We start from the raw sequence: 25,023 nt of genomic DNA, 5'->3' as shown, positions 1-25,023 counted from the left end.
CCTTGTTTAAAGGTGGAAAGTATTCACACTTCTTTGTATTTTCTACTGTTTTAGTTGCAGATCTATTATAAAAAGCCATTAAAGCTGCAATATGTAACTATTATTATTTTTTTAAACTTTATATATTTGTTAAAACTGTCAGTATGCTATGATAGTTTGGCATGACAAATAACTTATGAAAAATTGAACTACTCTGCCTTCTCCTTAGAAAGGCTGTGCTAACTAGAAACAACCAATCAGAGAAAGGAGGCGGGTCTTAGCGCTGCCAATCACCCTCAGGTTAGTTAGCATAGTCACTGATAGCAGATAAACAGTTTTTCTGTAACTGTAAGTTGTTTCTTCGCCATTAGCACATTTAGTAGTTGATTGACAGCGGTAAATCCCTCCTCCTGGCTCTGATTGGTTGTTATGTTGACAACCAGTTTTAACAAATATGTAAAAGACATATTTTATTAAAGTTACATACTACAGCTTTTATGACAAAGTAAAGTCATTGTCACATTTGTGCAAAACAAACACATTTAAGTAAGAAAAATATCATCATTACTGTAAAGGATTTGCTTAAAACGTGACATTTTCTTGGTCAATATACCACATCATGAGTTCACATATTGTTTCCTGATGCAGTGTCCAAGAGAGCGCTGAAAATAAGGATTTGTTAAATATGATCATCATAATTTCACATTTTACCAATATTATCACCATCTTGTTATTTTGTCCAATCAGGCTGCAGTAATTTAAACATAATAGCTGCTAAAGCATCCAAACTGGTTGCTGTGACACTGAACATTGAGCTGTAGTGAATCTGATTTCTATTGATCCTCCTTCAGATGCTTCTGCAACTTGATTGGAGTCCATCTGCAGACTGAACTTGATTTAGGACTTTTCTAAATAAAGTATCCTGGATTGTGTCAAAGCACAACTTTAAGGTAAGAGAGACAGGTCTGCACTTGAGACTAAAGGCAAGACAATGAACAGAAGGTCAAAACCGAAGGTAACAAAGAAGTGGCTTCTGTGAACAAACCTGGGCTTAAATCCAGCTGGAAAAATGAACAAAATATTACAATCTATAGCAGATGGTAGAAAAAAAACCCAAAATGGGTGTGAATACTTTCTGCTGGTGCTGTAACCTAATCAATAAGATCCAGTGAAACCATTAGCCTTCAGAAGATAGCCAGCAGCCCACCTAGATGGACTTTGTGGTAAAATGTGGGAACTTCTAAAGGCCGTGATCTTCTGGAGCGGCAAGTCGTCCGGGCGCCTCGGTGTCACCGGATCAGGAGCCGTCAGCATCTGATTGGCCCTCAGGTCAACTTCCTGTTCACACACAAAGCGCTTTGTTTAGTCCCGATCGCTTCTGAACTCACAGGTTATCAATATGTTGATTTCAGTCGTATTAGGCAGAGATGGGTAGAGAATACAAAAATTATACTCAAGTAAGAGTAGCATTACTTCAACATATTTCTACTCAAGTAAAGTACCAAGCAGCTACCAAGAAATTACTCAAGTAAGAGAAAAAAAAGTATTTAGTAAAAAGTTTACTCAGTACTGAGTAACTGAACAAATGATCAATCATTTAATGTTTAAAAATTACATAATCAGATGGACCAAAATATATCGTTAAGAGGAAATTTTGATATTCTAAACACCAAAATGACAATAATTCATATAAGTAAGAGGAAAATAACCAAATCAGCCAAAAGAAAATGTTTCCAAATCAGTTTCTTTCAAAATAAAACTTAGGAAACTTTAACAAAAACTGCAGGTGTGTCTGGTGAAGTTTTGTTTAAAACATGTTTGTTTTTCATTCAGTGGGTAGAAAATCCAGAATTTTACTCGAGAAGGAGTAAAAATACAACGTAGTAAAAATAAACTTAAAAGAAATACAATAAAAAGCTACTTAAGGAAATGTAAGGAAGTAAATGTAACTACCAGTAGTTACACTGTCATTTTATCCATAAAATACCAACATCTCCACTTACATTTATATTTTGTTTTATCTGATTATGTCATTTTTAAATATTAAAGAGTAATTTCTTAGACTTTTTATTTTCACTTGAGTAAAAATATGTTGAAGTTTTTTACTCAATTTTTACTACAATTTTTGGGAACCCTGCCCTTCTCCTCAGTGACAAAATCTTCTAAGTCAGTGGTTCTCAAACTTTTTTCAGTGATGTACCCGCTTAAAAATATATTTTTAGTCAAGTAGCCCCTGACACAGGCAAAACATTTTTGGAATAAAAAAGAGGTACAGTGCTGTAAAATCACTGTCTGATTTATTAAAGCCAAACAACTTATATCAGTGAACCTGACAAATACATCCATATTGCAAACATTGCATGGTTAAACAAAAAAGAAAAACAGAAGACGGTGACCACCAGGAAGGTATAAAACCAGTCAAAACTGAAATATGCAAAACGCTGCTAATTTATATTGGTCTCTGTAATGGTACAAAATTAAATATATACATAAATAATAATTCAGTGCATGAACACACATTTATATTTTATCGAACTTTTTACAAACTAATTTTTCCCAAGACTTATTATGAGGAGCCTACTGATTTTTTAAAGATATTTTGAAAAGCTTCACGTACCCCCTGCAGTACCTCCACGTACCCCCAGGGGTACGCGTACCCCCATTTGAGAACCACTGTTCTAAGTGAACAGAACCAAATGATGATGATGGAAGGAAATGTATTTATTGGTTCTGTCCTCATCTTTTCTTGAATCACCTGTTGCAGTGAGGTCCGTATGCGTCCAGCATGACGGTGCTGGCCTGCTCCAGGTCCCACCGGTGGCACTGCAGCAGCTCCTCACACTCGGTTCTCGACCTCAAACCCAAACGAAACAGCTGCTCCACCTGCAGCGCAGAGGGTGGAGGAATTTAACACGAGTAGGAACAGTTCATTTGAATTTAACAAGTAGGAACAGTTCATCTGAATTTAACAAGTAGGAACAGTTCATCTGAATTTAACAAGTAGGAACAGTTCATCTGAAATGAACAAGTAGGAACAGTTCCTCTGAAATGAACAAGTAGGAACAGTTCCTCTGAAATGAACAAGTAGGAACAGTTCCTCTGAAATGAACAAGTAGGAACAGTTCATCTGAAATGAACAAGTAGAAACAGTTCCTCTCAATTTAACACAAGTAGAAACAGTTCCTCTCAATCTAACAAGTAGAAACAGTTCCTCTCAATCTAACAAGTAGAAACAGTTCCTCTCAATCTAACAAGTAGGAACAGTTCCCTCCTAGCTTTGATTACCTAGCAACAGCCTGCTGAGCAACTGGTGCAGCAGCAGCTGTTTATAGTTCTTCTTCATAACTGATTTAAAATTTTTAAAAAAACATGATTGAGTGAAAACTGTGAATAAAACGTGAAAGGTTAGACCACCAGTTTGGTAGTATAAGATATTTAAAGCAAAACACTAATTGAGGATTATCAATATTGACTGATATGAATGATATGCTTATGTCATGATGAGTTTTGCAAGTATTTCATTGAGAGGAAGATCTCCAACTTGTTTTGGTTTCATGTTTTAAAATGAGCTGCTGGAACAGTTCGGAGGAACATCAGCAGCATTTCTGATTTATGAGCCACTTAAAGGGAACTAGTTTGGGATGACACCTAAAGTGGCAGACAGTCCCCAAGGAGCTGCAGGAAGGAGGAGCGGAGAGGTGTCAATGCTAACCGAGCCTCAATATTCAGGCAGACGCTGTGTGAAGTTTAACAGAATAATAACAACTAGACTTTGTTGTTAATCTTCTTTATCAGTGCAGTATGCTAACATTTATACCTTTATAGTGTGCAGATGTTTGTGTTTTATAACATAAAAACTCTTTCTTTCAGCTGAGAAACAAAAATATTTGGGAGTTAAAAATATAAACAATAAAGAGCTTTAACCTAATATTTCAGCACTCTTTAATAGCAGTCTATCTGGCTGCGTCTTGTCATGGCAATATTTGCCACTCCAGTTGAAATAATAAAAAAAAAAATTCATTTTTTATTATTTCAGTCTTTCCAGGATTTCACAATAGTTTTTGTAATTTTTTTCCCATCAAAAATCACAAATTTTGATGGGAAAAAATGTCACCTTTAGTTACTGACCATATCGATCACAAACTTGGCATCAAGTAAAGATGAGGCAGCAGTGTGGAGGAAGTAAGAAATACTGCCACCTGCAGGTGGGAGTTAGCGTCAATCCAGTGTTTTTCCACCAACAAAAATTAGCAATAAACACAAAATAATGCATTTCTATGAAAAAAAAAAATGCAGGAATTGGTTGGTTTTGCATTAATTCCCGCAAACTGTGAAAAACTGGAGGGACAGTTTCTTTGGGAGAGAAGACTTTTGTTCCCTGTTCATGCAAAACGAAAACAGAAAGCAGATGAATAAATGTACCTTTAAGAAATTAACAGCCTGAGGAACGCTCCAGTTGTGGCTCTGCAGAGCAGCTTTACATTCCTCCGTCGTAACGCCATGAACGGCTCCTTGGACCTGCAAACAGCATCAGTGACAGGAAGTGACACAGAAGTTACGAAACACTGCAAAAACACAAAATCTTACCAAGATTAATTCTGATTTCTAGTGCAAATATTTTAGTAGACTTGAAATAAGATAAAACTAGCTTACAAATAACTTTTCAAGATATAAGAGCTTGTTTTAAATAAATAATTCCTTAATATAGATGAAAAGGTTACACTGATAATCTCTATCAAATGTCTTGTTATAAGTGAAATAATCTTCCACGGGAACTTAAACTTTTTCATGAATTATTTACAAGTTAGTATGTCTTGCTAAAAAGTTACTTATAAGTTAGTCTTCTCTCATTTCAAGTGAACTAAAATATTTTTACTAAAAATTAAATGAAAAATACTTCAAGTACTAGTTCCATTGCCAAATAAGTTACTTATAACATAGAAAAAAATGTTTCGTTATAGTTGAAATGATCTGTCAGTGAAACTAGTATTTTTTCATCAATATGAAGGATTTATTAACTTAAAATAAGCTCATGTATCATGTCAAAAAGACACTTTGGTCAGTTTTGTCTTAATTCAAGTATTTCAAGATATTTGCACCAGAAACTGAACCAAAATTACTTTGTAAGGTTTTGTGTTTTTGCAGTGAACATGGACACTTTTCCCTTTTATAGGCCAGGTGCCAAAAAGTATTTAGAATAAATAGATTTGCTATATAAATATTCAACAAACATTGCTAATACAAAGAGGGGAAAACATCAGTAATCATTTCAGTGTTATTGATAATTATTAATTGGTACAATGAATTAAGCTGCAACCTATTTTAAATGAGCCCACAGCACTTTGAGGTTTCCCTCCAATCACGGGAAGTGATGATTAATGATTTTCTGCTTTAAGGCTAAAATGTTCTGCAGAAATCAGGTCACATCTGCTGCTTTGTGAACACAGAGTTTTGCTAATTAAAACTCGGTTGACAAATGTTTGTAACTTTAATAAACGAGGTCATGCTGTAAAATTACTGATTTCAGATTTCCTCGCCTGCAGCAAACGTTGGCATTTGTGGGATCGTCACACATTTCAAGAGAGAGGAGAATGTGAGCTCACCTGTGTGATGCTCTGCTCCTGTTGCATGCTGGGAGCTGCGGTCCCGCCATTGTTGTTGTTGTAGGAGGAGTTTGGTTTCGCTTCGCCCGGTTGCTGCTGCATCATGGGTTTGACTGCCGCCATGTTGGCCGCGCCGTATCTGGTCAGAAAAAACAAAAACCAGGAGCTCAGGATAATAATGAGTCAGATGACAACTGGACAGAGGGACGGTTGGATGGATGGATGATTGGATGGATGGATGAATGGATGGATGGATGGATGGATAGTTGGTTAGTTGGATAGTTGGTTAGTTGGATGAATGGATGGATGGATGGATGAACTGAACTCTGATCAGGTGAGTTTGAACGAACCGCTCCAGGAAGGCTGGTCTCTCTGGCAGCGGGTTGGGGGCGGAGCTCTGAGGGCTGTCCATCATGGTGGACAGGCCCCGCCCCTCTCTGAAGGCGAGCGGCTCCAGCAGCGCAGTGGAGGAGTAAGACGAGGCCGCCGGCCTGGAGGCGGAGGAGGAGCTGGAGGACAGCAGGGGGCCGAGGAGCCCCGCCGCCCGCCGAGGGGACACCAAGAGCGGCGGCGGTGGCAGCACCACGAGCGTGGAGGACAGAGCCGGCGCCAGCGGGAGCGGGGAGGAGGAGCGGGAGCCCGGCTGGGAGAAAGCGTGGTCTCTGGGTGGGATCTGAGGCGGAGCGTTGTCCTCGTCTCCCAGGGAGATGGAGCTGGAGCGCGCCCCCTGCTGGGCGCCCCGGGTGGCGTAGCTCTGCTTGGAGGGGCGTAAGGGGGGCACGGGGCTTCGGGGGGGCAGCACGGGCCGGTCCTCGAAGCAGGAAGTGATGGAGGTGGAAGAGGAGGAGGGGGAGGGCGGAGGAAGGTAGATCTGTCTGTGGGCGCCGAACGGAGCCAGAGGCATCGGGGTGGGGGAGGAGGGGAGGGAACGACCGGTTGCCATGGGAACCTGGAGCTTGACCATCACCTGTAAGCAGACAAAACCAAGAAGAAGGGGCAGTGTAGAAAAATAATCATGCAGATGGAAATTTTCAATTTTATTTATCATGCAATTAACTGATCTTCTAGTTTAGCCGTGTGTTTACTAATCTACTGTTGATCAAGGAGTTTCCAGTGGTTGCAGATATACCTCTCTCTGCAGCTCCTGGAAGAGGTCGGCAGACTGCGACTCGCTCCTTCCAGCCATACTGGACACAGGGGGGCCCAGGGTTTCTTCAGGTGGCCCCTTGTTGATGGAGCGCACCTCCTGATCCTCTGATTGGTCATCAAAGTCTGCAGTGACCTCATCGTAGGCTGGCTGGGGCAGAGGCCAGTCCAGGATGGACGGCGTGTCCTGAGGGGGGAAACGGGATAATTAAAACAGTCAAGAGTCAGAGAAAGAGAAAATGACACAAATCAACATGTGATGACCTCATCTGAAACAGTCTTAGTTTACAATAAGATGCTAACTTCTGATATGCAAAGAAAAGGCATTGGTAAAAACACAAAGGGAGCCAAATACCAGCAACAGAAAGGTTGCTAGAGACAGCAAAGCTGGGCAAACACACCTGTGCCTGCATTGATTAAAACAGGATTTCTACAGGTTTCGCCAACTCAAATGTGAGACGTCTTCCGACCTTTTTAAGACTGTTATGAAAGGAAATTAAGACCTGTATTGCCAGAGGAATGTACAAATTTCATCCAGCCAACTGGCGAACAATTTGCACTTATCACAGGACAGAGAAGCTAACTTTTGTGTCCAATATTACTAGATAACTAAATACATTTTGGTGTCTATCATCGGTAACTGCGAATTAACGACAGTTGGCTGGAAGAAGATTGTACATTTCTTGCTAGCTTTTTGTGTCTATCATTGGTTAGCTAGCTAGCTAGCTAGCTAGCAAGGGTATGTTAGCAGTGAGTTAGCATTCAGGCTATTGAAGGTGAATCATTTATTATTTAAGTACAATTGTTTAATTTAATTGTTTATATGAAATTATAAACAATGAAATTGTTTATATATAATTATAATTTCATTGTAAACAATGCAGATGAATAGTTATGTATTCCTCTGCTTGATGTGTGATGGATGTGGATTGTTTGTTCAGACTTTTATTACTGCTACAGTCACTGGGCAAGAGTAGGGTGAAATATCAAATTTCTCCAAAATTTTCTTTTTTTTAATTTAAGAAAAAAAATGCATTTTTGGTTTGATTTTTTCCATTCTGATTCTGATCTCCAACTTTAAGCTTGCTTCACATTTTCACCATGTTCCTTAGTCCAGATCTCTAACAGCAGACTGAAGCTCCAGGCTTGAATTTCTGTCGATATCTGAAGCATGAGGGGTACGCAGTCGATCGATGAGCACCAATCATCATCACGCTGCACCCGCCTCAGTGCATCCAAGAGGAAAAGTTATGAATCACGTCTCCAGGCTAAAGGTCATCCCACCTGTTTGGAGAACAGTGAAACTGATGATGATCACTGCTTGTTTGAGCCTTCAGCTGTGATTTTATTAGTGTTCTTGGTTGTGGAAGGTCTCTAATGCGTCTTTAGACCCACTGTGGGTAACTGGTGTTACCTTGCTTTCACAGTGGGAATGAGTTAAGTTAAAAGGTCAGAGGCTAAAGCCTTCAGATTAGATAGGAGCCTCTCCACTAATTGCTAGCTTGGCTCCACTGGGGGATTTAGGTTTGCCGCTAATGGATAAACAAATCATCTTAACTTCCAACCTCAGCTCAATGAGGCGTAGAACAACATTGCTTTCCACAAATTCAGTTCCATGACCCACAGTGCAGACAATGAGCTTTGGCAGTTAATTAAAACCTGACATTTGACCACAGCGAGTTGTAGAGCAAAGGCAACGTAGCTGATATGGCAGACAGAGCTAATGCTCATGTTAACTGTTGCAAAAACAAAAAGCAGACGCTCCCGAGTCATTTTTTACAACTTCATGTCAAGCTTCATGTATTTTCGCAGGCTGGATGAAAGTCTCAAGTCTCTAAAAGCAATAAACATTTTCCCATCAAATCCATGACCTCTAATTTATCTCTAACCCTCTATCGCTTATGTTTGTTCTCAGTCTTTATATATATATATATATGCAAATATAAATGCATATATGTACTGTACATGCATTTATACAGTATATACACATCTATACAGTACAGACCAAAAGTTTGGACACACCTTTTAATTCAATGAGTTTCCTTTATTTTCATGACTATTGACATTGTAGATTCACACTGAAGGCATCAAAACTATGAATAACACATGTGGAAATAAGCACTAAACAAAAAGTGTAAAACAACAGAAAATACCCCTTATATTATATATGTTTCTTCAAAGTAGCAACCTTTTGCTGTGATTACTGCTTTGCACACACTCTGCATTTTCTTGATGAGCATCAACAGATAATCACCTGAAATGGTTTACACTTCATAGCTGTGCCCTGTCAGGTTAATAAGTGGGATTTCTTGCCTTATAAATAGTCATGAAAATAAAGAAAACCCATTGAATTAGAAAGGTGTGTCCAAACTTTTGGTCTGTACTGTATATATAACATTACAAAGAAAACAAATCTTCAGAAGCTGAAATTCCTAGACGCAACGATACCTGACATACCATTGGTTGGAATTTACAAAGCAGCCAATCAGATGCCATTCATTCTACTTGGTGCTGATTGGCTGAACCCCAAAGAATGGAAATAAAGAACACTGTGGCTGTTAGCTTCTGCTGCTATTAACCGCATCAAATCGCGGTTTTCACTGCGTGTATTAACGTACATTAAGCTGTATTTGGTGTTTGAAACTATTAATATAAGCAGCTACAAGCGTTTTTTCACAGGGAGTCTCATGTATTTGTGGATTTTAGAAATTCAACCCACTGTTTTGTCATCATCTTACAGAAGATATCAGTACTGCTACAAAAATAAAATAAAATAAATCTTCCAAAGCTGTGTATCTTCTTCAAATCATTCAGCTAAAATGCATCCCTCTTTGTGGATGTCTAATCATCTATTGTGATGCAGAAGTGTCTTCAGGCCTGAAACTAAACGGATGTATCCAAACAAAAAACACAAACTTTGTCTGAAAGGATGGTAACTGAAAGATCGAGCAAACAAAGCCAGATTTTCCGTGACTTGGCACAGTCTGTATGCGGCTCCTCTGAGAATTTGTGTTTTACAGCCTTCTCTTCTGCACAACAAGAATGCAAACAAATAAAAACATCTGAACTTGCTTTGTGAAGATTTGGCAGAACAAAAGCACAGAAAGTAGAACAATTGAGAGAGGTAGCTGTAATTACAAGTTTGTGTTGTCATGGTTTGGAGGCCACCGTGGCTTTACTTGATGCTCGTTCAAGTAAAGAACGAGTAGTATGCTTGTGTGAAGGGGTTACGTCCCCAAAGCGAATTGCATGTGAATTGTTGGAAATAATACATGGACCAGTTTATGGATTGATTTTAAAGAGCCAGTATTATGTATTTCCAGACAGATAGTGCCATTTTACAGCACCATAAAGTAACTATGTTAACTTAAGCAGTTAAAAAAATGCTATATACATATCAAATATGACTTAATAAATTTTACTTTGTAATTTAACACTTTGAATTTGGCCCCTCTGTGTCTTTCCTGCTCTTTCTGAAACTCTTCTTTCAGGAAGTCATCACAACATGGCTCCTCTATTAAGCCTTTAACAAAGGTTTAGTTTGAGATGACCTGGTAAACATGATGAGATGATGAAAGGTCATCATCTCTGATAACCTATGGAAACCTTTTATTAATATCCTTAAAATGATAGTGGCACAAACAAAAAATCTTGCTGCACAAACGTAGCACAAATGTTTGACACCAATTTTGTTCAATTTGAAGAAGGTAGGGCGACAAACTTCACTCGGGTATATGGAAATAGTAGATTGGATTTTTGTTTGGGTGAAAATATTGTAATTGGATGTTCAGACTGTGGTGAAAAAGTCACACAAGAAGATTGCTTGTTCAATCTGACCCAATCAGAATCCACCTTCAAAGTGTCTTCATCCGGTTGGTGCGTCTCTGTGAGCGGCGAGGGCGTAGTCGAGCTGAAGCTGTCGTCCGTGAAGTCGATGAGCGACACCTCGCTTTTGGCCGATCGCACGCCGCCGCTGCTGCCCTCCCAAGGCCGCAGCTTCAGACCGAGAGACGCGCCCAGCTTCTTCAGCCCAGACGATGTGCTGAAGTCGTCCTCGTCATCGTAGTCGTCCATCACGGAGTCGTACAGTGGCTCTGGGAGCACACGGAAACACCACGGTCAAGCTGGAAATGTGGGATCTTGGGTTGCAAAAGAGGAAAACTTACTTTTGAGCAGAACTGCCGGCTTTGGTGGACGAGGAGGAGGCTTCTCTGTTAAATACAGTTTGCGAGACTTTACCAGAAGTTTTAGATCTAACATCATCACAGTCAAATCAAATAAAAACAAGTTACTCTTTGCACGGTTGGGTAGTTTGGTTGGTCTTGCAGTTCCAGAATCAAATCCCAAGATATCTGGAGGGTCCATCGGGTTCCCCAAATACAAACTGAGGAAGAACAAATTTAGTCCAGATTATAAAAGCTGCAGGACAAAATTAAATCAAATGTCTAAGTATATATGATACACAATCTTCTGCTGTGAGAACCAATCTAGACTTAAATGCCTTAACATCAACTTCTGAAACAGCAGTGGGCTCTGCTGCCCTCCAGTGAAGAGCTGTGGTAACTGCACTATAAAAACAGTTCTGATCAGAAGTTTCTATAAGCTCATCACAGCTGTGAATCTCACTTTAATGTAGTCCAAAAGTCTGAATTTATTGTATATTTCCTCCATTTTTCCTTTATTTCCTTAATTTTGACCCTCTGGAGGAAGGGTCAAAATTATACATACAACTACATACATTAATTCAGCTACATCATCTCCACTTTTTCTGTTGTGTTTCAACGTATAACAATCCCAAAAACACTTCAAAACTTGTTTTGGAGTTGATAAAGAAGGTTAACATCCAACTTTTTGAAGTGCACCTGTTGAAATTTGCAAACCATGTTTTACTGTAGAGCTACTTAACCTATTGGATCTCAACTCTCCTCGAAAAACCAGATGGTTTGGTAAGATATTCAAGAATAGGGTTTATGCAGGTTTCACCAACTCAAATTAAGACTTTTTAAGACCAGTATGAATAAAATTTAAGAGCTGCTACATGACAAAGATATACAAAAAAAAATGCAGGGACCAAAACTGTGAAATTCTGGGGTCTTTTTGTGGGTCTTGGCAGCAGCTTTGGCATATGGCTCATTAGCTAGCTAGCTAGAAAAATGTTTCATTTAAACTCCTAAATGCTACACTTACATTGAAAATAATCAGTTAATAATCAGTCAGTTTAGCTGGTGTTCACCTGTCAATGCGGTCTGCGTGTCCCCAGCTCCTGTGAGGGTCCGTGTCTCCGTGTCCGGTGTGGATGAAGGAGTGTTTCAGCGGCCGGCTGATGTCCTGGGCGGACAAGCCGGCCACGGAGGTCACGACATGCCGAGGAAACTGACCGACACGCAGTGTTCGCCGGTTCTGCCCGCGCCACCAGTAATGCTCCGCCCTGAAGACACGGCGACAAGGAAGGTGAAAAACTCATTTCTGCTTTTATTTCCTTTGAAAACTTTTGACCCATCAGAAGAGTTGAAGGCCAGTATGAGTTTGGTTTCTTCTTTTCAGATCAATGTAATTAAAACAGCACATAAAGCAGGGTTTTCCTAAAATCTAAGACTTTTTAAGACCATTTAAAAAGTCTTTAAGACTGCATTACATCAGAAATGTACAAAAGAAACAGTGTTAATCCCAAAAATGCCAGTCTTTTTGCACAGAATCAATGCAGCATTGTAACAAAGACTTTTTAAGAACATCATCCAGCCAACTGGTGATAAATTTGCATTTAAACAATGATAGACACAAGAAAGCAAGGTTGCTAGCTAACTAGCTCACCTTTTAGCTTGATAGCTTATTCCCCACTGCAGGAACCAGAACCAATGGTTCCTGCTAATATAGCTATTAATATAATTTGGCTAGTTAGCAGGGGAAAATTGGCTGCTAGCCAGCAGTAGCCTGAACTGCCTCAAATCACAGAGCACAATGAAGAAGCAACTCAAGCGCCCTGTGAGAAAAAAAGACTATATAAAATACACAAGATTAAACAGTAATGCCACTACAACATTTAAGACTTACAATTAAGATATTTAAGCAAAAGCTATCTATTTTTTTTAAATAATAATAATGCAAGACTTTTTAATACCTTGATGTTAAGATACACAAATTTAAGACGTTTTAAGGATGTAAAAGTTTCAGCCATCTCAAACTACTTCTGCTGGTGAGCCACACTGACCTTCCCTCAATGATCGTAATTACGTCATTCATTTGAATTTGGAGTTTTTCTTCTTCCTCGAAGTCCTGGAGGGCCCTCATGTCTGTAGGCAACATCTGATCAAACACAAACACAGAAGTAGAGGCACTTTTAGACGCAGCCTTAAGAGATCCTCTTGTGAAAAATATCACACTTACAGTGTTTCAACATCAAATGCATTGTGTTACTGCTGTAACACTCTTCAGAATGGAAGTTAATACTGAAAGAAGAAGCATGTTAGCTGTTTTTATCATCACTGAAGTGATCAAAGTGAATCGAAATGTAGACATTTTTCCTTTCAATAATTTTGACAGTTTCACACAACTGCTACTTAATTTTGAATTATCTTTTTTTTATTGAAAAATCTATTTTTTTTTTTAACAAAAACCTTCTCACTTCACAAAGAAGAAAACAATCTATGTTCGTGTCATCTTTGGTTCAGAATGGGCTAAAATTGGTACCAACAAGTCAGATGATCTAAAACCATCCATAAAAATGTCTGATTGGTGCACCTCTGCTTTTAAACCCATTATTCTACGTATACATGAGATAAACGAGGTGAAGCTGAGTGACCTCGAGCAGAAAGTCTCTGAGAGCGATGAAGGTGGGTCGGTCGTCAGGATTGGGGCTCCAGCACTGCAGCATGACGTTGTAGATGTCTTGAGGACAGTCGTCAGGTTTACACAGCCTCTCAGCCTCAACATCAACCTTGTGGAGGATCTGCAGATGGAAATTAATTTCTCAGAAACACCAAAACAAATCCATTAATTTTCCTCTTAAAGGGACCTTTTATGCATTGTGGAACAGGTTATGGTAGGCCTAAACAAAACATGTTCATTATTTTTTATGCACAAAATCATTCCTAGATAACAGTCTGTTCAGTCCTGCCTTTCAGATTGAGCAGTTTTAGGGCCTCTGTCACTTCAAATCCAAATAATCTGCTGAACAACCCCCAACTAAATGTTTATACAGTCACATGAAAATGGCTGCAAATAATTGCACAATTACACAACCGTACAATTGTGCAAAAGCATTAGTAGAGCCTCCTGCACAGCCAACAAGAATGCAGCAACTAGTTTCTGGGTGGTAAGTCAACAACAAAACACTTGTCTATTCCAGCAGCCATTGTACAAGGAATAAAGCTGTAATACCATCCGGCAAAAAATGCTGGAGTTCAGCTTGGGTTGCTAGGTAACGGGCAGAGCTCTGCTGTGGTTGCTAGGTAATGGCACAGTTCCCATTGAATGTGACTTAATTCAGAAGGTTTTGAAATGGCTAATTTTCCAGACACCAAAATACATGAACTTATTGCCAAAAGACGGCTGGCAGGTTTACCTAATCTGTTTTTAGAAGCAGTTGAGACCCAAGTACAAAATGTCTCCTTTAAGGTTTTATTGTGTAGAGTGAATAGACGTACCTGGCTCCCATTGAGCCCGAGCCACGGCTCCTGTCCATGGCTGAACATCTCCCACAGGGTGACTCCAAACATCCAGGTATCAGACGCGTGAGAGAAAGTGCGACACTTCAGAGACTCTGGAGCACACCTGGACAGAAACAGAAACAAAGATGTAGAGCTGGCACAAAGATGTGCCAGCTCTACATCTTTGTAGAATCTCAATAAAGAAAATGAGGAGCGGCCTGCTTTTCTCACCAAGGAAAAGGGATTTTGTGGCCTTCCTCCATGATGTATTGATCAGTGTGAGTAGGTAGCGCTCTCATCAGGCCAAAGTCTCCAATCTTCACCGTTTCGTTGGTGGACAGCAGGACGTTGCGGGCGGCCAGGTCTCTGTGGAGGAATCGCCTCTGCTCCAGGTAAGCCATTCCACTTGCCACCTGTACAAATACACACAATGACAGACATTGAAGGTCTTATATAAAAAGAGTCTGTACCTTTAAAAAACAGAAACTGACCTGTACGGCGTAGTTACACAGAATCAAGATGAGGATGTGACCCTGACGCTTTCTGAGGCGATCCAGCAGGGATCCCAGAGGCGCCAACTCAGTCACCTAGAGCCAACGAAACATGATCAGGACGAAGTCAAAGTATTCATACATTCTTATCACGGTGCAAATCAGCGCCTAAATCCATTTTAGAATCAATTGAACATTGATGTTTACAGACACTCTAGTCAGTCCAACTCAACTTGAGCATAGGTTGGACTGGTGCAAAGCTGGTAGAGGCATACAATAAATCGAATACCTGCACTGGTGAGAACAGGGAATGGTGGTTCTAAAAAGTATCGACTCAGAAGGGCTGAAAACTACAGTGGCCCAGAGGGGCCATCAAAATGCAATAGCCACATCAAAAGTTATGGAAAATATCTTAGATCAACTTCTGTTTTGGGGTAAAATAGCTTTTGTTTTTGCATTGTGATTTTTTTTGTTGAGTTTTAGGTCTCATTGTGTCGTGGTTTTGGCAGTTGCTTCATAGCTTTTGTTGCATCGTAACATTTATTGTTGTGTTGTGGCTTTCATTGTTGTGTTGCAGTTTGTGTTGTTGAGCTTTGGTTCTTGTTGTGCTGTGGCTTTTGTTTTTGTGTTGTGGTTTTTGTTGTTGAGTTTTGGGTCTCATTATTTTGTGGACAACCATAGAATACAAAAATAAATTATCCAAGTTTTTGTTAAAAGAAGAGAAAGAGTGCCATTTTCTTTCCAATAATACTTTGTGTTGGTCTATTACAGAAAATACCAACGAAATACATTAAATTAAATCTGGAAAGGCTATGAGGTAATGGAAACTTTTTCAAGGCGCCACATTTATGAACACATAATAAAGTGCTATGAATGAAATTAGATAACGACCCATGAGCTCCTGTTGGACAGCCTGAGGTAATCCTGAGAATAGCTATTCCAAACAGTTTTTGAATAAGACTCCTAATGTGAGCTGAAAAAGAGAAAAAACGCTCAGGAATTACCATCTTCATGGGCTGCGTTAGGACGACTCCATAGAGACTGATGAGGTTCTGGTGGCTCAGTGAGTGCATGGCGTTCACCTCTCTGATGAAGTCATCCAAACCGTCTGAGTCCAGCACGCCGGCCTTCAGACACTTCACTGCCACGGACAGCTGAGGAAACCAAAAGCTGCAGTCATTTTCTAAAACTGTGTAAATACCCTGGAGAGAAACGTTTGTCTCACCACTCTGCCGTTTGGTGCGGTCCACTCTCCTCGCCGCACGACTCCAAATGTGCCGTCTCCGAGTCGTTCAAACAGTTGCATCTCGGACTCTTTGATGAGGCAGGTGAGCGAGTCTCCAGGCTCGCTGCTGGCTGCAGGTGGGACCGACGATGCACCCTGCTGGGGGTCGGCGTCTGACCGCTTCACTGGAAACACCTGTAGATAATCGATCAATAACAACCATTTATGGCTTACTGGTTATTAACTATGACAAACAGAAGGCAAACTGATCAATCACTTACCATGTCTGGGTAATCAACAACTTCAATAAGTGACGGCAACTGAATATTAACTGTTAATATATAATAGAAACAGACTTAACTACCACTTAGTAATAACTAACAAATAGCTATCACCTCTTAATATTAACTGAGTAATAAATATCACTAAGTAATGCTAACTTACTATTAACTATTATACAGTAATAGTTACTGACTAATTGTCTCTAAGTAATAACTAAAATAGCTGTTACCTATTAATATTAACTGACTATGAACTATCACTTAGTTATGGTAACTGACTGATAAGTAATGGTAACTCACTATTAACTCCTATTAACTAATGGTAATTTACTATTAATAATCATTAAGTGATGGTAACTCACTATTGACTATCACTTAGTAATGGTAACTGATTAACGCAGTAATAGTAACTGACTAATAACTATTATTAATTAATGGTAAAGGACAAATAACTATCATTTAATGTTGTTATTTATGTATGTATGTATGTATATATGTATGTATGTATGTATGTATGTATGTATGTATGTATGTATGTATGTATGTATGTATGTATGTATGTATGTATGTATGTATGTATGTATGTATGTACATTTCATTGAGTTACCCTGATGAGACGTTTTGCTTGATTGTCACATTTATATTTTTGAGACTCCTTGTTTTATAAATTTACTGTCATAAATCTGGAGAAAACTGCTCAAGATTATACACAATGCATCAAAAACTTTTAACCAGCACTTAATATAGCTAATTTTAAATGTTTATTAGGATATATATGCTTTCCCCCCAAGCATTAGTGTATTGCTAGGTCTTCTCATTAGTCAGAGTTGTATTTAATGCACCTTGCTCATCCAGGACTTGCGTTTATAAAGGGCTTTTCTTCTCTTGACCGCCTCCCAAAGCCGCCTCTGACCTGATCCAACAAAACAAAGCAAATAATAACAACAAACACCGTTGACTGTATTTACAACTGAGGATTATTTGATGACCATTCAGGACGTCACACACGTAGAGGCATAAAAAAATCCAATCAGTGGCTCTCACCGGGCCGCCCCATGCCGATCTTCTCCAGATCTTCATTCTTGACGTAGTCGAAGTGGGAAAGTCGCGTGACGTTGAGTTCATCCCGGATCCGCAGGAAGTACTGCTGCAGCTGCACGTCAGTCAGCAGCTCCAGCAGCCACTCTGTGCCCTCTTCACTCTGCATCTGCACACACACACGCACACACACACATTTTATCTGTTTAACACACTGGCTGTACTGGATGCCATTTAGCCGTAACCTACATGCCTGAACAGATCTGTCATCAGGTTTAATATTAAATATACTCTGTGTATTTATAATAGCTTGCTTGGGAAATGTTTTAATTTAGTTCACAATTACTGCATTGATTTCCAGAATATATTCCTATTAATTATTAAATACGAAGGAAAAACATCTGAAATGGAATCCAACTTTGAACAACTCACCCTGATAAAAGAGCTTCTAAAAAATTACAATATCATCAAAAACTTTATTTATTTTAATAGTTTAGCTTAAAAATGTATTCATTACATACAAAGTATTTACATTTTAAGAGTTTAATTTATGATGTTGATGATTGGGAATGAGTCTCGTTGATTGGACAATTACTAGTAAAGAACTTAATATCTGAGGGAATCTCAGATATTAAACCGAATTGACATAAAATGTTGCTTTTCTTTAAACACAAACATAAATTACAAATTTATTTGATAAATTTGCGTGAATAAAGCTCATTTAAATCCACCAGTAGCTTCATAAGCTTGGTCAAACATATACAAATATAAACTGCTACAAACCTTTTGTCAAATGGTTCAGAAAGTTCAATTAGGAATCCCAAATATATAAACAAATAACATTAATTATGGAGTCTCTGTAAACAAAATTGTCCTTCAAAATAAAGGACTTGTTGAGACCCAAACACCAAACTGAAGACTTTTATCATCCAGTTTTTGGTAGAAAAAGAGAGAAAAATTATAGTTTATCATGTGATTAATTGGTTATTGCAACAGGCTTACTAGTTACCACAAACTCTTAACTGCTTTGGTAAACTTTTTTACCCTTAACAATTGAAAACCTCATTTTGGATTCTTTGGTATTTAAATGTATCAAACTTTCCAGTTATGTTGTTCTATGACAAAATATAAAAATAAAATCTTGAGGTCTGGAAAGTTTAAAAGATATTAACAGGTTTGCACTGCGAAGCATGAATTTATCTCCCATAATTCAGCTGTAATCAGGAGAAACAAAAACATTCTGGCTACATTAACGCATAAATGATGTAATGAGAGAAATGCTGCAGATCCACCCACAGCGTCAGACTTTCTTTTTACCATTTGTCCCCCGATTCTTCTGCTCCTCTCCTCCTCGTCCTCGCCCTCCCCCTCCGCTCGGGCGTAGGGGAGTCGCTGGTACATGTAGCTCTCCCCCATGCTGGAGCCGCTCCTCTCCTGTTCTTGTGCTATTCAAAGGAAGCTCTGCTTTTAGTCCAACGCGCTAATCTCCTCTCATCTCCGTGACCTCCTTGCGTTCAACCGATGCGACACACACACACACTCCTCTGGTCGTATCACCTAAAGCGATCTCTGGATCCTCCCTCCCGCTGCTCTTTTCGCTCCCTGCTGACTCACGGCTGCCTGCGGCATCGGACACCTCCACGCTTCCCCTTTCTCCCTCTCTCTTCCTCTCTCTCTCCGGCGTTTCCTCCTGTCCATCTGCTCCTGGCTCAGCAGCCGATCTCCGCCGTCTGATGGTGCTAAATAATTCAGCTGCTCTCATCAGAGAGAGGATGGAGAGAGACGCGGAGACGGTTCCCAGCATGCATTAGAAAGACGATGCACAAAGGAGCAGCCGCTCTGATGGATGAATCGAGGATTTCCACTGATTTAATCAGAGAAAACTCCATTTTGAAAAACCCCTGGCTGAGGTTTGAACCCAGAACTGGATAAATGATCCAGAAGTTATCGTGATAAACGATTATATTGATGTTTTTGAGACCATTTTCAAGTGATATATATTGGTAATAATGGCATAATAATGCAAGAACATGTTCTCAAAGATCAATAAACTTTAAATTCTATTTAACAATTAACTCGAAGACATTTTAAATATCCAAAATAAATAAACAAAACAACTGAAACAAGAAATAAAATTAATTATGAAGTTTCTGTAAACAAAACTTTTCTTCAAAATAAAGAACTAGTTGAGAGTAAAAGCACCAGATTTAAGACTTTTATTATCCAGTTTCTGGTAGAGAGAAAAACAATAAATCAAAAAGAATTTAAATTATTGAGCTCTTTTTAATTCATCAAGACCTTCTTTTGCAGGGCAACAGTGCTACCAACTGATATCTTCCCAGTAAAATACCAGTTTCTGCCACCTTTTTTATTGTAAAACTGTTTGCCAGTTATTAATCAATCAATCAAGTTTATTTTTGTAGCACATTTCAGCAACAAGGCAGTTCAAAGAGCTTTACATCACAAAAACAAAATGTCACAAAAATACAGTCACTGATTTGAGAACAAAAATTATCAAAAACATCAGTACACATCAGATATGTTGGTCAATGTTCCATTAATTTGCATTAAAATACCCTGAAAGTGATTAATAGAATTTACATGTCTTTGGATGTGACAATTTAATACCAAATTTAACTGAAAACAATAAAAATAAAAAAATTGGTTAATAAAAAATGTTAATTTTGTGCTTTTTCATTTGTCTGCATCTTTTTTTTTAGATGCCTAATGTTTCAAAAGCGAATTAGCATCAACTACCCGGGTTGGTGAAACAGATTTATGAATTGTGATCCAAGGGGGCCCAAAAGAAATCACTCTGAGGGTGCTGAATGGCCCCCGCACCACACTTTGAACACCCCTAATGTCAACAGTGGGCCAGTGAATGTGCTACTGTATCCTGCGAGATTCTGCTGAAGATTAAAGCAAAAAATAAATAAATAAAATGTGGAGTGGATGTTAAAGTGGGCTGTTGCCAATAGCAACAAGGCTAAACGGTGCATCAAATCCGTCCATATCGATGTTTGCTCGTCTGAAAGGAATGAGCTCAAAATGTGAGTCGTGTTTTATGGAGGGCAGAGCTCTAAATATAACAGAGCTAAATTTAGCTTCAGCTGGCCTGGAATCAGCGTGAAGATGCTTCAGATTCAGATTCAGATTCAGACGGTTTAAAAATGAGGAGAGGAAGTAAAAACACACCAAGATGCTCTAATGGCAACACCTGATACAGGTACAGCTCAAAAAATAAGAAATGTTTTTTTTTTAACTCATTTCAGAGAGTGAAACTCACAAGGAAGTAAAATACTCCCATAAATTTGCAGTATGAGTCAATAATAATAAGATTTGGGACCTATAATTCACATTTTCACATGTTTCCCTTCATGTTTTATCATTTTAATACCAAACAAAGCCCATCGCAGTGGCCTTTTTGTCATTTTTCTCCTCTTAAATTCCTCATATAACTGCAAAGTCTATCAGGTTTTTAAAAGTTGTCTTACTTTATATTTTTTATTAGAACATTGTTAGATTATTTGATTGGCAAAATATATAAAGGCATAAATGTACAATTCTGGTTTAAATATATTTTTGTTTTGCCTTATACAGTATTTTACAAATTACCCTAAAAATACCCTTAAAATAGAAACCCTTAAAATTTCTATTTTAACCCTTAAAATCAGTGTTGTATAATAACGAAGTAAAAACACTTCACTACTTTACTTAAGTATATTTTGGAGTACTTCATACTTTCCTCGAGTATGAAAATTTTTGATAACTTTCACTTTTACTTCACTATATTTCCGAACTTAATTGCGTACTTTCACTCCGATACATTTTCAATGTGTGGTTTAGTTACTCGTTACAAAAAAGCGAGAGAGAGAAACGCAAGTGTTTTGACCCCACCTACTGATTTACTGCAACAGCCTTACTTGCCCTGGCTTGTTCATCACCACCAATAGGATACACCTGTTTCGCTTCTCCCATTAAACACAAAGCAAGTCTCGCAATCAGTAGCAGTCACATGGAGGAGGAGACCGAGACCACAACAACTGCAACTACGTCGGACACGGCTCCAGGGGAACCACCAGCTGGTGATGAGAGCCCATGGCCTTATTTAAACACAATATACTCTTTCGTGGGTGTTAAAGATTCATCGTACCGCATGCAGTTTATGTTATTCCTGCCCGAAGATGTGGAAATTCTATCTTACAAAAACTCCCCGTCCAACTTGAAGAAACACATCGAGGTAACGTCTTATGAAATGGTTATAATCCTCCTGTTTCAGTAACTATAGCTTGGTCACTAGACACTACTGTATTGTGAAACGTTGACCATAAATGAACTTTGTTTGGCATTGTTCCAGTTCCACACGTGGTGTATTTAGCTTAGGCCTAATGTTGACTGTAGCAGGCTACCTAGACTCCTCTGTTCAAGGGGGGGCAGAAGCCATAGCGATAGCAATTTAGACTAAATTTAACGAATATAGGAAAGGCATGCAAGTTCAAAACGAGGTTTACAAAAAAGGTCTCCCTCTTCAGATGCCAAATAAGCTGCATTTCCCTCCCAATTCTTTTTTTCTTTTGCATAATGACCAGTTGTGTGCACCTATAGTTTGTGAAGTAGAGTAATTGTAACAGCTTTTTTTCTTCGTGTTGGCCGAAAAATGACATTTTTCTCACTTTCAGCACTGACCTTACTTGAAGGGAAAACTTAAAGCTTACAAAAACTTTGTATTTTCTGTCCTGGAGGGTTTACTAAGAAGCTGGTTCAGTTGTAAAGCAGGTTAAGTTAACCTTGTGCTGTAGGTAAAGCACCTAATTTTCTTAACTAAATGATGCCTGCAGGTATATCTATTAGCAGGTTTAATTTTGCCTGCACTTGGTTGGGTACATTATTTTAAGTGTATTTGACAAGTTTACCAAAATATAAAAAATGTCATTCAAACTGCATTTGCTTTGTTTTACTTTTTACTTGTACTTTTCATTACATTACTTGAGTACATCCATTTTTACAGTACTTTCCATACTTAAGTACAAGAAGTTTCAGATACTTTAAGACTTTAACTCAAGTAACATTTCAGTCAGTGACTTCGACTTTTACCAAAGTCATATTTTGGAGAGGTACTTATACTTTTACTTGACTCTGAGATTTCAGTACTTTATACAACACTGTTTAAAATACTTGAATACGTGCAATAGTACAATATTTTACCAGTTTTTCTTTAAATCAATAAATTATATACCATCCAAAGTAAGGCTTTTTCCATGAAAACCACAACAATAAAATCTATATTTGACGCACTTGCCGCCTGTAATGTTCAGTTTCTCCACCAGGGGGATAAAACAGGTATAATTCAACACACCAGATTAAATTCTGTTAATAATATACAAATATGTGTATTAGAAATATTATTTGGTTTTAGATCGCTGATCTTACCCTGCAGGAGTCTTTTTGGTGATAAGCTGCAGTCAGGAGTGACTTAATTAACCCGACGTCACCTGAAGAAAGCCATGGGTGGAGGGGTGCCACATCTGCAAGAAAGAAGCAACAAATTTCAGATATTGCAAAATCTCAACGTTCAATTTGCTTCTATGGAGCAACACAATAACTCTGAGTTGTAGCAACACCAAAAGAGCTCCATTACAGAGTCAAGACAAGAATAAATTCTTATTTTATTCAATATAGCAGAGGAGAATACCTCCAAAATACAGTTTCATAACGCAGCAACGCCTTCAGTACCTGGACACTGGAAGTCATTTTCTTTTTTTTTTTGTTGCTTATTTAATTTTACAACAATCAAATAATAGTATATTATCTCATCTTCTAATTCATTAGAGTTAATAAATTCTTATTTAACGTTAATTGAATAAATTACTGTCCATGGTGGACGATAAAAACTTCAGAAATACACAAGAGCTCCTCACTGTTAGGCGGATTTATGTTGAGGATTGAAATAGGAAAACGCCTTTTTTCATTTATATCAAATGAATAATTAGTGAACAAATATATACATTAAACTTCCATATAGTAGATAAAATATATATACGATAAATCATGATTGTCTCTAGAACCAAATAATTCCTCTACTTTTTGTCAGACAGTTGTTACCTCAGTTGTCCTCTGTGCTGTAGGACAAACGGATGGATGGATGGATGGATGGATAGATAAACTGATGGATGGATGGATTGATGAATGGATGGATAAACTGATGGGTGGATGGATTGATGAATGGATAAACCAATATATTGGTGGATAGACGGATGGATGGACAAACCAATGAATGGATGATGGATGGATAAACCAATGGATTGGTGGATAGACGGATGGATGGATGGATGAATGGACAAACCGATGGACGGATGGATGGATGGACCAACTGATGGATAGATGGTTGGATGGACCAACTGATGGATAGATGGTTGGATGGACAAACCAATGGATGGATGATGGATGGATACACCAATGGATTGGTGGATAGACGGATGGATGGATGAATGGACAAACCGATGGACGGATGGATGGATGGACCAACTGATGGATAGATGGTTGGATGGACAAACCAGTGGATGGATGATGGATGGATACACCAATGGATTGGTGGATAGACGGATGGTTGGATCAGTCAAAGCAATGAGTAAATGGATGGACAGAAGAATGAATGAATGGATATATAGTGGATGGATGAATGCTCAAATACAGAAGGATGGATGGACAAGCAAACGGATGGATGGACAGATGGTGACTAAATGATCCGGTCCACAGTAAGGTGTCTTAATTCTTACTGTGAGCTGAATGATGTGTTCAGGTGTTCGGTAAAATCTGTACCAGTTTGGTCTTATTAGAAAACAGACCTCAGACTTATTAATATCAATTAATATGTTGTTTATGGTTTATAACAAGATGTGCTGCTTAATGACAGATTGGTTTTCCAATTTTAAAGAAACAGATTACTATTTAGTTAAAGTAGCATAACTTGTATCTGTCACAAACTTGTAAACAGAGGAGACTTCAACTGATCCTCGGTCAGTCTTAAGCTGATTACCATTCCGTCACGTTCAGTTGGCTCCGGCTCCTCAGCTTCAGTTCAGTTTGTTCAGGCGACATTTTACGTTATTAGCTTTTATTGGCATCATCCACTTTATAAATTACCAGCTTATATCACAGCAACATGTAGCAAAAACAAACCCCAGCGCACAGACCTGAGAGGATGGAGCCTTGTGGGATGAAGCCGAGGCTCTCCACCGGTCAGTCCCCCTCCCTCCTCCTCTGCTCCGGGTCGGACCGCACCCCGGCGGGAAGCCGGAGCGGGTTTACTTTGATTCGGTTAAATTCGGGCTTTAGCTCCGTCTGTTCTCTGCCTCCCGGTATTCCTTAACGGTCCGCCGTGATTTGAGCGTCACGTTGCGTAAGAAAGGAACGTCAAGACGCTACGGCGCTGTTAGGGTTCGGACAGCTCGTGACCCCCCGCTTAGGCGATGCGTCACAGAGTCCGCCATATTGTGAGTGGCAACTTTATGTTGAAAGAGTTTACATGAAGCGGGAAAAGTATGCAGGGAAACTGAATTTGTTCAATAATAACAGGTTTACATTTTAAAAAATTTGATTGATCACCTGAATTAC

General features: G+C 38.9%; 1 protein-coding gene across 2 annotated transcripts; it reads right to left on the bottom strand.

Annotated features, from left to right (window-relative positions):
- Positions 1–390: 390 nt before the first annotated feature.
- On the bottom strand, positions 391–24,803 carry LOC102225582 (activated CDC42 kinase 1-like). 2 transcript variants are annotated; one of them, XM_023326661.1, is made up of 21 exons: positions 24,603–24,803; positions 22,840–22,934; positions 17,416–17,578; positions 17,214–17,284; positions 16,091–16,285; positions 15,870–16,019; positions 14,866–14,961; positions 14,606–14,787; positions 14,372–14,498; positions 13,528–13,674; positions 12,937–13,031; positions 11,962–12,156; positions 11,021–11,112; positions 10,895–10,939; positions 10,581–10,822; positions 6,712–6,915; positions 5,933–6,549; positions 5,583–5,721; positions 4,402–4,497; positions 2,735–2,862; positions 391–1,317 (listed from the first exon to the last, which is right to left on the bottom strand). In XM_023326661.1, the coding sequence occupies exons 3-21, from the start codon at positions 17,576–17,578 to the stop codon at positions 1,305–1,307; spliced, it is 2,997 nt and encodes a 998-aa protein (XP_023182429.1). In that variant the 5' UTR covers positions 22,840–22,934; positions 24,603–24,803; the 3' UTR covers positions 391–1,304. The 2 variants fall into 2 exon arrangements, with proteins under 2 accessions (XP_023182429.1, XP_023182428.1); XM_023326660.1 differs by lacking the exons at positions 22,840–22,934; positions 24,603–24,803 and adding an exon at positions 18,727–19,393.
- Positions 24,804–25,023: the final 220 nt, after the last annotated feature.

The sequence above is a fragment of the Xiphophorus maculatus genome, chromosome 21 (genome assembly GCF_002775205.1).
Source record: "Xiphophorus maculatus strain JP 163 A chromosome 21, X_maculatus-5.0-male, whole genome shotgun sequence".
Lineage (NCBI taxonomy): Eukaryota > Metazoa > Chordata > Actinopteri > Cyprinodontiformes > Poeciliidae > Xiphophorus > Xiphophorus maculatus.
Note: the sequence above shows the minus strand (reverse complement) of the source record. Positions and strands in the feature narration are given on the sequence as shown.

What these genes read in the sequence shown, in the direction of transcription:
- LOC102225582 (XM_023326660.1), bottom strand. Translation starts at nt 18,825, where the DNA reads ATGGGGGAGAGCTACATGTACCAGCGACTCCCCTACGCCCGAGCGGAG. An exon ending in CACAAAATCCCTTTTCCTTG is followed by an intron (nt 14,499 to 14,605) that starts GTGAGAAAAGCA and finishes GTTTCTGTCCAG; the next exon opens with GTGTGCTCCAGAGTCTCTGA. An exon ending in TCGGGCTCAATGGGAGCCAG is followed by an intron (nt 13,675 to 14,371) that starts GTACGTCTATTC and finishes TTCCATCTGCAG; the next exon opens with ATCCTCCACAAGGTTGATGT.